General features: G+C 36.2%; 1 protein-coding gene across 7 annotated transcripts in view; it reads left to right on the top strand.

The window, feature by feature from the left end:
* The window catches only part of LOC112626020 (ankyrin repeat and KH domain-containing protein 1), a 132,750-nt gene that overhangs the window by 32,964 nt on the left and 86,650 nt on the right, over nucleotides 1–13,136 (top strand). For 6 of the 7 annotated variants that reach the window (XM_025387706.1, XM_025387707.1, XM_025387709.1 and 3 more), the window contains exons 2-6: nucleotides 2,324–2,477; nucleotides 4,686–4,842; nucleotides 6,342–6,489; nucleotides 7,226–7,373; nucleotides 11,999–12,232. In XM_025387706.1, coding sequence (XP_025243491.1) covers nucleotides 2,324–2,477; nucleotides 4,686–4,842; nucleotides 6,342–6,489; nucleotides 7,226–7,373; nucleotides 11,999–12,232 — 841 coding nt within the window. The remainder of the gene's footprint in view (nucleotides 1–2,323; nucleotides 2,478–4,685; nucleotides 4,843–6,341; nucleotides 6,490–7,225; nucleotides 7,374–11,998; nucleotides 12,233–13,136) is intronic. The other variant, XM_025387712.1, reaches the window with a different exon arrangement.

The raw sequence follows: 13,136 nt of genomic DNA on the forward strand, positions 1-13,136 counted from the left end.
TTTTTAAAATGTTACAGGAGACATATAATATTTATAAAATTGGAATATTAATATCTGAATACCATTTTAAATAATTTTATAATTTTTCCACTGGAATGATGTTTTTACCTGTCCTCCTAACTGGCAGGTATGTATATCTACAAATATCTCCTAATTTCTTGGCCTTGCATTAAGCTGTTGTATGAGCAGTTGCCTTTCAAGGTCATTTGACAACTGGTTGCCTGCATTTATCTATTGGATCTGGCATCTTTGTCTGTAGTTACATGCTAAAGAAGCTGTGTTACAGTACAGCTCAATGTTTTTAGGTCTGAAGTTAAAGATTCATTTTGTAAAATTATAGTACATCATTAGATAATAAAATAAATCTAAATTATTTTAACTTTACTGTCTTTATTAGGCTATATTTATTTGGTGTCCATTGTGAAAATTGATGACCAACTAGCCAGATATGCCAAATAATGTAGTCCAGATACTGTGATCCTTTGTTTATAAATGTGTGATATCCTAGTGGTTAAAAGCATGGACTCTGTAGGTATGTGGCCTGAGTTTGAAACCTTACTTTTTTTATTTGTTAGCTGTGTGACTTTGAAGAAGTACTTAATCTTTCTGTTCCTGATGTTTTTCTCTATCTACAAATATGTTAACTTTCCCTGGCTATACATATTTACATATTACAGTAATATATATGTAGTGTATATATTATACAAATTATATATGCCATACATGTTATATGTATATATGTATATATATACATTACATATAATATGTAAATAATATACATATTACATATTATTCATGAGTACTCATGTTCATATTTACATATATACATTTAGCAAAATAAGAATCATACTATTTTGAATCTTGTGCATTTTACTTAATTTTATAAATACTCTCATATGCCATTAAATATGCTTCAAAAACATTTTTTTAAAATTTTTTATTTCTTCTCACAGCTGAACCAGTGGTCACAAAAACATTGTTTTTAATGACTGCATAGTAGTCCATCATGTAAATGTATAGCATGTATTTACCAAATTCTATATTATAGTTTTTCCTCATTTTTGGAATTTCAGTTAATGCTGCAGTGAACATACTTGCACATTAATTTTTGTCTGGCTTTCAGATAATTTTTTAGTGAGTTTTTAAAGGTATTTGATACACATTTCCAAATTGTAGGATTGTATATTAATTTTATTTAAGAAAATTCATTTTGAATTAATTTTATTTGAAATTGGAGCGTTACATGTTTATTTTTGTAAGTTGATTTTTGCTCATACATTCATTCATTTCGACAAATATGTATTAAATTCATACTATGTGCCAGGTATTCATAGGCCCAAAGTATAGCACTGTAAACAAAGTACAGTTTTTAATCTCATGGAGTGTTCCTGTCTAAAGGACTCCAGGTATCAGTGGGTTAGTTTTTGTTTTCCCTTATTTCAGAGTCAGAATTGAATAAATTATTTAGAAAAGAGGAAAACTTTTCTCTTAATGACCTATCTATGCTATCAAGTTTTTTGTTGTTGTTGTTTTTTGTTGTTGTTGTTGTTGTTTATATTCTATCTAGTCTATATAGATTTTCTCAGGATTACGTTCGTGTACTTGTTTCAATAAAAAGTAAATGCTTTTATTTTTATTTTTTGAGATGAAGTTTTTGCTCTATTGCCCAGTCTGGAGTGCAATGGCATGATCTCGGCTCACAGCAACCTGCATCTTCTCCTGGGTTCAAGCAATTCTTCTGCCTCAGCCTCCTGAGTAGCTGGGATTACAGGCATCCCCCACCACGCCCGGCTAATTTTTGTATTTTTAGTAGAGATGAGGTTTCACCATGTTGGCCAGGATGGTCTCACAAACTCTTGACCTCATTACAGGTGTGAGCCACCGTGCCCAGCCCCTGCTGTTTTTTGGTATTATTATTATTATTGTTATTTTTTAATAGATACGGGGTTTCACCTTGTTGCCCAGGCTGGTCTCAAACTCATGAGCTTAAGCGATCTGCCCATCTAGCCCTCCCAAAGTGCTAGGATCACAGGCGTGGGCCACTGTGACTGGCCTTAATATTGCTTTTCATGCTCTGTATTAGTCACAGAAGATACAATGCTCTTGAGGAAACTTTAGTGTATGTGTGTTATACCTGTAGTCATGTCTGAAGGTAAACAGTCACAATGTCCTTTGAAGTCCATTCCCATACTCCCTTGTTTCTATAATAATTTTTCTGCTTATATTTAAGTTCTAATTAAGAAGTCATATTACCTTAAATTGTAGTTATTCTAATCATATTGATATCAGTTTCATGGATATTGCATCTTTATTTCATTAATAGGTTGAATCATTTATTTTGGACCAAGAAGATCTGGATAACCCAGTGCTTAAAACAACATCAGAGATATTCTTATCAAGTACTGCAGAAGGAGCAGACTTACGCACTGTGGATCCAGAGACACAGGCACGACTAGAAGCATTGCTGGAGGCAGCAGGTACTTTATTTTTTGTTTTATCTTTTTCATCTCTTTAAAAGTCTAGATCTCTTTACAGAGTTACGTGGGATTACCCCAAAATTCTATGACATTATACAAAATTTAAAATCTCTAAAATTTATTTTTCTTTTTATCTCCCGAAGAAAATGTTCACATTTTGTATTTCTGGGCTCAACTCTTATATTTTTAAGGTATTAAGATAATCAGCATCCTGGCGCAGTGGCTCATGCCTGTAATCCCAGCACTTTGGGAGGCCGAAGCAGGCGGATTGCCTGAGCCTCAGGAATTTGAGACCAACCTGGGGAACGTGGTGAAACCCTGTCTCTACTAAAATAGAAAAAAATTAGCCGAGTGTGTTGGTGTGCGCCTGTAGTCCCAGCTACTCGGGCGACTGAAGCAGGAGAATTGCTTGAACCCTGGAGGTGGAGGTTGCAGTGAGCTGAGATCACTCCATTGCACTCCATCCTGGGCAACAGAACGAGACTCTGTTTAGAAAAAAAAAAAGAAAAAAAAAATAATCGGCTAGTTATCAAAGAAAACTTACCTGTTAGCCATTATAAAATAAAAATGTGGGAGATAAATTTAGTTAATCATTTATGACTTCTTTATCTGTATTGATTTAGGGAGCTGCATATTGATTACTTGTGTATTCGCTTTATGTTTAACTTGATTTTAAATAGCTAATTTTTTTATATGTAATACACATTATAAAACAGCTAAAGTGATATGAAATATATTAAGTAGATAAAAAAAACCTTCCCATTTTCTGTCAAGGTTTACATATACTTCTAGACTTTTCTCCTTGTGGTGATATAAATACATGTATATGTTTGAATATATATGATTGTTAAAAACGAAGTAGAATCATAATATACAAAATACAACTTTTTTTCCCCATATGATTTATTGTGGGCATCCTTCCATGACAGTTTATATTGATCTTTCTCTTTTTATTGAAGGGTACCATAATATTCTGTTGCTTGGATGAATCATAATTAATTTTACCAATTTTAGCTTATATCCAGTTTTTTAATATCACAAATAATGCTATAGTTTATAGCCTTATATATCGGTAACGTTTCTTATTTGTGCAAGTATCTCTTTAGGACAGAATTTTAGAAAGTGTTATCAATGGGTAAGAATATATTTGAATTTAAAATTTTGGCAGCTGACTGGGCGCCATGGCTCATGCCTATAATCCCAGCACTTTGGGAGGCTGAGGCAGGCGGGTCACTTGAGGTCAGGAGTTTGAGACCAGCCTGGCCAACATGGTGAAACCTCGTCTTTACTTAAAAAACACAAAAATTAACAGGCTGTGGGGCACACACCTGTAATACCAGCTACTCGAGAGACCGAGGCAGGAGAATCACTTGAACCCAGGAGGCGGAGGTTGCAGTGAGCCGGGATCGTGTCACTGCACTTCAGTCTGGGTGACAGAGCAAGACTCCGTCTCAAAAAATAAATAAGTAAAATAAAAATTTGACAACCATTATTAAATTAGTCCCTCAGGTTTGTGCCTGTATTTATTTCTTTATTCACTCAAAAATCAACAGTTTTTGAGAGGGCCTCACACCTCAGACATTGTTTTGTCAGTTTCATAAATGAAAAATACCTCACCATTTTAGTTTGCATTCATTTTATATTATTAGTAAATTGTGTGGTAGCTCTTTATAAATGGTGATATAAATTCATTGAGTGTTGTGTATATAATTTTTTAATTTTAATTTTATTTGTAAGAATGAATTTAATTTAAAATGTGGCCCCGGAAGATGGTTGTGACCAAAGGAAGAAACAATTGAATTGTTTGTTATAATATTAGAGACTATCCCCCCTCTGAAGATACTACTGAAAATAGTACAATCAGATATTCTGTACTAGAGATCTTATGGTGTGACTATGTATTTTGAGAGAAATCTCATTTATTTGATACAGTTAGCATCATGTGAAGTTACATATGGATTAGGTAGAGGACAAATTAATATGTGCATTGTAAAGGTAGAAAGACTAAAACATAGGTGGTTATGCCATGGCCTTTTGACATTAGTGGCAGAACTGAAATGATGAACCTTATCTTCTGTCACCCTAACCTATGGATTCTATACCATTTCTTTTTCCTAGATAATAGTGTTTAGAAATGTAATTACAATTTGCACTTTTATACTTTTTTTTTTTTTCCTGCACTACCTGATTGATTGATGCACACTGAAGGAATTGGAAAATTGTCAACTGCTGATGGTAAAGCTTTTGCAGATCCTGAAGTACTCCGGAGACTGACATCCTCAGTTAGTTGTGCACTGGATGAAGCTGCTGCTGCACTGACACGGATGAAAGCAGAAAACAGCCACAATGCAGGACAAGTGGACACGTATGTGTTTAATGACTTTTGGGAATTAGACATTTTCTTGAGTAGATTTTGGGAAAGTAGCGAATTTTGGTTGAATATATCTTTTGGTGGAACTTATAAACTTTATTTAGCTGGATGGATATTACATTTTAAGTGGATATATAAATGTATATGTATTATGTAGCTATAAAAATGGATATTTTTGTTTCTTCATTCAGCTCTTATTCATTGAGCATTCTTGTGGAATGTATTACACTAGAATCTATGAGAAATCCAAACTGAATAAGATCTGTTTTCCAGTTATAAGGAAGTTACTTATTCTAAAAGTTATTATAGTAAACTCTAAACTGATTGCTTGAGTACTAATACATGAAACGAGTTACTAATGCAGTAGTCTAGTTGCTTGCTACTCAAATATGGTCCATGGGCTAGCAGTATCAGCATCACCTCAGAGCTTGTGAGAAATGCAGAATCCCAGACCCTACTCCATGTCTACTGAATCAGAATCTGCATTTTAACAAGAAATAGGAGTAACTCGTACACATTAAAGTTTGAGACTCAGTGGTCTAGTTAGTCATTCTGTGGTAAAATAGTTTTCTTAGGTTTTCGCCTTCACTGTTACTAAGTAAAAATTTCAGCCATAGGATTATATCCCAAAATATCTTTGGGAATCGTTATATAAGTAGAGTTTAAAAACTTGTGCATCTAATACAGGGGTGTCCAAATTTTGGGTTCCCTGGGCTACATTGGAAGAAGAAGAATTGTCTTGGGCCACACATAAAATACAACTACTAGAGGCTGGGCTTGGTGGCTCATGTCTGTAACCAGGCACTTTGGGAGGCTAAGGTGGGTGGATCACTTGAAGCCAGGAGTTCAAAACCAGCCTGGACAACATGGTGAAAACTCATCTCTCCTAAAAATACAAAAATTAGCCAGGTATGGTGGCACACATCTGTAATCCCAGCTACTTGAGAGGCTAAGACACAAGAATCACTTGAACCTGGGAGGTGGAGGTTGCAGTGAGCCAAGATTGTGCCACTACATTCTAGCCTGGTCAACAGAGTGAGACTCTGTCTCAAAAACAAAACAAAACAAAATACAAACACTAATGATAGCTGATGAGCGAAAAGAAAAAATTGCAAAAAAATTTCATAATATTTAAAGAAAGTTTACAAATTTGTGTTGGGTTGCTTTCAAAGCTGTCCTGGGCCATGGGTTGGACATGCTTGGTCTAATGCTTTAAAAAACTTTATTTAAAATTTGTTATAATATGTTAGGAGATTTTAAAAGATAAAAATGACAGCTGATTTCAAATTCACTCACTGGCTTTCTGGCTTGGTTGATAAACATGAATAATTGAAGTTCCAAACAAGATGCTCAGCAAGTAATATGTTCATATAATTTTTTTCTCTTACTGTATTAACATTTTTCTTTGTGTGATTATTTATATTTAATATAATTTATCATAGGACCCCTGAGTCTTTTTGTTTCAGTTAATTGTTGAATGGTTTTGTTTCCAGTCGCAGTCTAGCAGAAGCTTGTTCAGATGGGGATGTTAATGCTGTTCGTAAATTGCTAGATGAAGGCAGAAGTGTAAATGAACATACAGAAGAAGGAGAAAGCCTGCTGTGTTTGGCTTGTTCAGCAGGGTATTATGAATTAGCACAAGTAAGCAGAAATAATATTTAGTGATTAAAATTGTGGAAGGGTTTTGATGTTTTATTTATTTTTGTCACTTACAAGATAGATTATAATTAGAGGCCAGAGTCTTCTCTTCCCCCATCCCCCTTCCCTTTTTGGTAATAGGTAAAGTAGAAACAGATACACAGTTTATTTTGTTGCCTGTACATGCAACTGAGAATGGTCCGTTTTTCTGCCACTTACTCAAAGCTAATCCTAATGATTAAGAAACAAATAGATATAATAATAATTTTAAATTTGTCCTTTGAAATAATATACAACTATAATGGAAAGTAGTCATTATTTTCATCACATTCAGGTTACCCCAATTCTTTTAATTTTTTTTCCTTCTATGTTAGAACAGTACTGGGAATTAACCATGTTTTTACCAGTTTCTGTCTTGTGAGTATAGTTGAGTATAGTGTTCTTTAGCTAGATAACCTCAAGCATAACATTCTTTGACAAGAACCATCACATTTTATAATAGGATGGCTAATATGATTGTGTACTTTATTTAAATATTAATATGTAATGATATTGTAAAATACAGCATGTAACCTGGCATGTTGAGCAGTGAAAATTGGCATAATTTTTTCAAAAGGTCATATTGATTTTTCCTCACCCCTATTCTAGAAGAATATCTTCAGAGATTCAGTATATTCTCTAGAAATACTATTGAATAGTAAGAATTAACAATTTCTCTGTGTGTATATGTGTTTTAAAGGTATTGCTTGCTATGCATGCTAATGTTGAAGATCGAGGGAATAAAGGAGACATAACTCCCCTGATGGCAGCTTCCAGTGGAGGTTACTTAGATATTGTGAAATTATTACTTCTTCATGATGCTGATGTCAACTCCCAGTCTGCAACAGGTATGTAGAAAATGATGTCTTAATTGGGAGAAAAAATCAACATAATTGTTACCTGAGAGAGAGAAAAATTAGTTTTCTGAGGAAAACCAGTATAAACCTACAGAAAAATCTTAGCCCTTATGTAGAATCTTTGAGTAAAATACAAAGTAATTTGATATCCTCAAAAGTCTTTAAAAACACACTTAAATTCTCCTTTAGTCAAGATTGGGTTTTTGTGGTATGAACATAATGGAATATTATTCAGACTTAAAAAAAGGAGGAGATCCTGCCATTTGCCACAGCATGGATGGACTTGAAGGACATTATGCTAAGTGAAATAAGCCAGACACAGAAAGAAAAGTATTGCATGATCTCACTCTTTTTTCCCCACATTCTTATGGACATATGTATGCATGATCTCATTTACATGTGGAATATTAAAAATTTACGAAAAGAGTTAAATATATAAAGATAAGACATTGTTTACCAAGTCAGGGGTGGGGAGAAGAAAGGGGAGAAGAAATGGGAGAAGTAGGTAAAAGGATACAAAGTAGCAAATATGTGGAATGAACAAGTCAAAAAGTCTGTACAACATGAGGACTATAATTAATAATAGTGTATTATATTCAGGATTTTTTGCTAAATGAGTAGATTATGTTGCTCTTGCCACAGGGGGCAAAATTGGGTAACTATGTGAGAAAAATGTTAATTTGTTCTTTTTTTTTTTTTTTTTTTTTTGAGACGGAGTCTCGCTCTGTCGCCCAGGCTGGAGTGCAGTAGCCGGATCTCAGCTCACTGCAAGCTCCGCCTCCCGGGTTTACGCCATTCTCCTGCCTCAGCCTCCCGAGTAGCTGGGACTACAGGCGCCCGCCAACTCACCCGGCTAGTTTTTTGTATTTTTTTTTAGTAGAGACAGGGTTTCACCGTGTTAGCCAGGATGGTCTCGATCTCCTGACCTCGTGATCCACCCGTCTCGGCCTCCCAAAGTGCTGGGATTACAGGCTTGAGCCACCGCGCCCAGCCAATTTGTTCTATAGTAACCATTTTATTATGTATGTGTCTTACAACAACATGTCACGTACCTTATGTATGTAATATATATGGAGGCAAAATTTATAAACTGTATTTCTTATAATTCTTTATCTTCAATACAAAACCCTTTAGATTATAGATAAACCTGAGTATTTACCCTATAGGGTTTTACATGTTGAGTTTGCGGAATACATTTACTAATAAGATTTTTTAATTATTTATTTATTTATTTATTTTTGAGATGGAGTCTCACTCTGTCACCCAGGCTGGAGTGCAGTAGCACGATCTCGGCTAACTGCAACCTCCGCCTCCCGGGTTCAAGAGATTCTCCCACCTTAGCTTCCCAGGTAGCTGGGATTGCAGGCACGTACCTCTACTCCTGGCTAATTTTTTGTACTTTTTTAGTAGAGACGGGGTTTCACCATGTTGGCCAGGCTGGTCTTAAATTCCTGATCTCATGTGATCTGCCCACCTCGGCCTCCCAAAGTGCTGGGATTACAGACGTGAGCCACCAAGCCTGGCTGAGATATTCTTGTATAGCAAAAGTCCCCAACCTTTTTGACACCAGAGACAATTGGAAGACAATTTTTCCACGCATGGGGGAAGGAGAGGGGGATGTTTTCGGGATGAAACTGTTTCGCCTTAGATAGTCAATTGTCTCATAGGAGTGTGCCACCTAAATCCCTCGCCCATCATTCATTTGAACTGAGCAGCTTTGTGCATACTATAGTTGGAACCTTTGAAAGTGGCTCCCTGTATTAATTAAATACAGAAAATATCTCTTACATTTACATAAAAGAAAACAGTTAATTTTAGAGCATGTTGGTGAACCACCAGATTGATTTACTTAATTTTTTATCTGATTATGAAAATAATATATGCTAACTATAAGAACATTTGAGAAATGCAGAGAAGTAGGAAGAATAAAAGATAACTCTCCCATAAACTCTGTGGCACAGAAGTCACTGCTATTACTATATTAGTTTAGTTCCTTCCAGTATTTTTGATGGATAAAATTATGTAGTTGAAATTATACCCTATGTGCAATTTTGTTTGACTTCACTTATTTTCTATTTTATTAACTTTTTTTTTTTTTTTGGAGTCTTGCACTGTTGCCCAGGCTGGAGTGCAGTGGCGCAATCTTGGCTCACTGCAAGCTCCACCTCCCGGGTTCATGCCATTCTCCTGCCTCAGCCTCCCTAGTAGCTGGGACTACAGGCGCCCGCCACTACACCTGGCTAATTTTTTGTATTTCTAGTAGAGATGGGGTTTCACCATGTTAGCCAGGATGGTCTCGATCTCCTGATCTCATGATCCGCCTACCTCGGCCTCCCAAAGTGCTGGAATTACAGGCATGAGCCACTGTGCCAAGCCTATTTTATTAGCTTTTCAACAAACTTTTTTAAAGGTTACATAATATTTCCTTAAATTGATATACCACCAATTTTAGGGGCAGAGGGCATTAACTGGTTGTGAACAACAGCAAAATACGTTAAATTAAGATGATAAAATAAATTGCTTTGTTCTGGTTAACAGTATTATGCTATATACACACTCCTTTGAAAAATACTCTAAAAAGAGGATGCCGCCATCAAGGAAGTTTTAAATTTCTCCTTGAGGATTCTTGGTGATCATCAAATTCAGTTGTTTTTAAGGTTGTTTTCTGTCAACGCTAACTTCAAGCCAAACAGTTTATGGAAGCACAGATATAATATTACACAGATAAAAGAGGAGTTGATCTAAAGTAGAGATAGTTGGGGGCTTTAATTTCTGGAACCTAGGTCTCCCCATCTTCTGTGCTGAGGAACTTTTTGGAAGCGGGGGATTCTAAAGTTCTTTGGAAGACATTTTGAAAACCACCATATTGTTATCAGTACCTTTATTTTTAAAAAGTAGGTGAACATTTTGAGAGAGAAAAGGGCTTGACTGAGATGAAGTCCCCCTGTCTTTTTTTTTTTTTTTTTCCTTAGGTGAAATAGATATACTATGTAGAAGGAAGGGATTATTATATACAATGCAGTAAGCACATGTTCTTTGATGGGCTGCTCCGTACACTCTCCATGTGGCCATTTAAGACGTTCTTCTCAAATCCCACACATATCCCTCCTCACTTCCACTGATTGCCTTAACTCATACTTCATACTTCATTGGGAAAATAGAAATTTCCGGAAGGAAATTGCATCATCTTCTCACCAATAATTTCTAGTCAATGAACATATTTTAATTAGTTCATTCATTTTGTTTCAGTAGGTTGCACCTACTGCCTGCATGTCAGAATCGCTTAAGAGAGCTGGTTAAAAATACAGGTTCTCAGGAGTCTTCCTTCTGTACTGCAAAGCAGTCAGTCTCAGGAGAGACCAGGGGTGATAAACCATAGCTCTGTATTGCAGCTCTCTGAGGGGATGTGGTCACTATTCTAGTCACCTGCTTTTACTTAATGCATTTTGTTTGATGCCAGATGTCCTTTCTGCCTTTAGGAATCCTACTTAACTTTTGAGGCCCAGTCCAAATGTAGCTGCTGATGCTTTTTTAAAAAACAAACAAAAAATTCCAGTTTTTTGAGATATAATTCATATAGCATAAAATTCACTTGATTTAAGTATACAATAATGATTTTTAGTAAATTTATAGTTGTACAATCATCAGTACAATCTAATTGTAGAATATTCCCATCACCACAGAAAGATCTCTATGCCCATTTGGAGTCACCTCAATTATTCAGACAACTATTAATCTACTTTCTGTCTCTATAGATTTACTTTTCTGGATATTTTATATTGTCCAGATCTTTATAATATATAGTCTTTTGTACTGGGCTTTCCGGAAAGTCTTTGTATTGGGCTCAAGTGATCCTCCCACCACCTGCCTCTAGAGTAGCAGGGACTACAGGGGTATGCCACCATGCCTGGCTCAGTTTTTTTTAGTAGAGATACTGTGTTGCTCAGGCTGGTCTCAGACTCCCTGGGTTCAAGCAATCCTTCCACCTTGGCCTCCCAAAGTGCTGGGATTACAGGTGTGAGCCATCGTACCTGGCCAGAAAATCATTTAATTAGTAAGAAAATTGGCCGGGCACAGTGTAATTGGCATAATTGGCAGATTATGCCTGTAATCCCAGCACTTTGGGAGGCTGAGGCAGGTGGATTGCCTGATGTCAGGAATTTGAGACCAGCCTGCCAACATGGTGAAACCCTATCTCTACTAAAAATATAAAAATTAGTGGGGCATGGTGGTGGGCACCTGTAATCCCAGCTACTTGGGAGGCTGAGGCAGGAGAATCACTTGAAGCTGGGAAGCGGAGGTTGCAGAGAGCCAAGATCGTGCCATTGCACTCCAGCCTGGGCAACAGAACGAGACTCTATCTCAAAAAAAAAAAAAAAAAAAATTAAAGTGATGCTTCTAACCAATGATAATGAAAAAAAGTTGAGATAGTAGTTGTAGTGATTTGTGTAAGGGAATTGAAGAGGTATACGTAGAGCATTAGCATAATCATAATTGTATCTGTTCTGTCATGATTTTATATTTCTTTTTATTATGTTTTTTAAAATCTTTTATTTATTTTTATTTTTTAAATATGTATTCTGCTCATGTATTATATTTCTTTTTCTTCTTTTTAGGAAACACCGCACTAACTTATGCCTGTGCTGGAGGATTTGTTGACATTGTTAAAGTGCTCCTTAATGAAGGTGCAAATATAGAAGATCATAATGAAAATGGACATACTCCCTTAATGGAAGCAGCCAGTGCAGGTCATGTGGAAGTTGCAAGAGTTCTTTTAGATCATGGTGCAGGCATCAACACTCATTCTAATGAATTCAAAGAAAGTGCTCTTACACTTGCATGCTACAAAGGTACTTAATATATGTATGAATATTTATAATGTTTTTCATAACCACTTTGATTATTTGAGTATTGAGTATTTGAGTTACTTTATGTTGCTTATGTTTTCCCTGTGCTATAAAATTATCTAGTTTATAAGAAATTATATAGAAGATCTATTTTAGTCTGTATCGCCTATAATATAGTTTTCTAGTGTATGTTTATTATTTTAATTCAGATTACTACTTAGCTTAGATTTAGAGGGTTTCCATTATTTGCTAAGTTTTATTTTATATGATTTTTCCATGTTTATTTAAAAAATAGTACATGCCGGCCGGGCGCGGTGGCTCAAGCCTGTAATCCCTGCACTTTGGGAGGCCAAGATGGGCAGATCACGAGGTCAGGAGATCGAGACTATCCTGGCTAACATGGTGAAACCCTGTCTCTACTAAAAAATACGAAAAACTAGCCGGGCGCGGTGGTGGGTGCCTGTAGTCCTGGCTACTCGGGAGGCTGAGGCAGGAGAATGGTGTAAACCTGGGAGGCGGAGCTTGCAGTGAGCTGAGATCTGGCCACTGCACTCCAGCCTGGGCGACAGAGCGAGACTCCGTCTCAAAAAAAAAAAAAAAAATAGTACATGCCAAAGTAATAATACACATAATACTGAAAACCTGAAAAACACAGAGTAACACAAAGAAAAGAAATTTTTTTTTTTTTGAGACAGAATGTCGCTCTGTTACCCAAGCTGGAGTGCAGTGGCACGATCTCAGCCCACTGCAACCTCTGCCTCCCGGACTCAAGTGATTCTCGTGCCTCGGCCTCCCAAGTAGCTGGGACTACAGGCATGCACCACCATACCTGGCTAATTTTTGTATTTTTAGTAGAGACAGAGTTTCACTATGTTGGCCAGGCTGGTCTTGAACTCCTGACTTTAAG

This window comes from Theropithecus gelada, chromosome 6 (assembly GCF_003255815.1).
Source record: "Theropithecus gelada isolate Dixy chromosome 6, Tgel_1.0, whole genome shotgun sequence".
Taxonomy (NCBI): domain Eukaryota; kingdom Metazoa; phylum Chordata; class Mammalia; order Primates; family Cercopithecidae; genus Theropithecus; species Theropithecus gelada.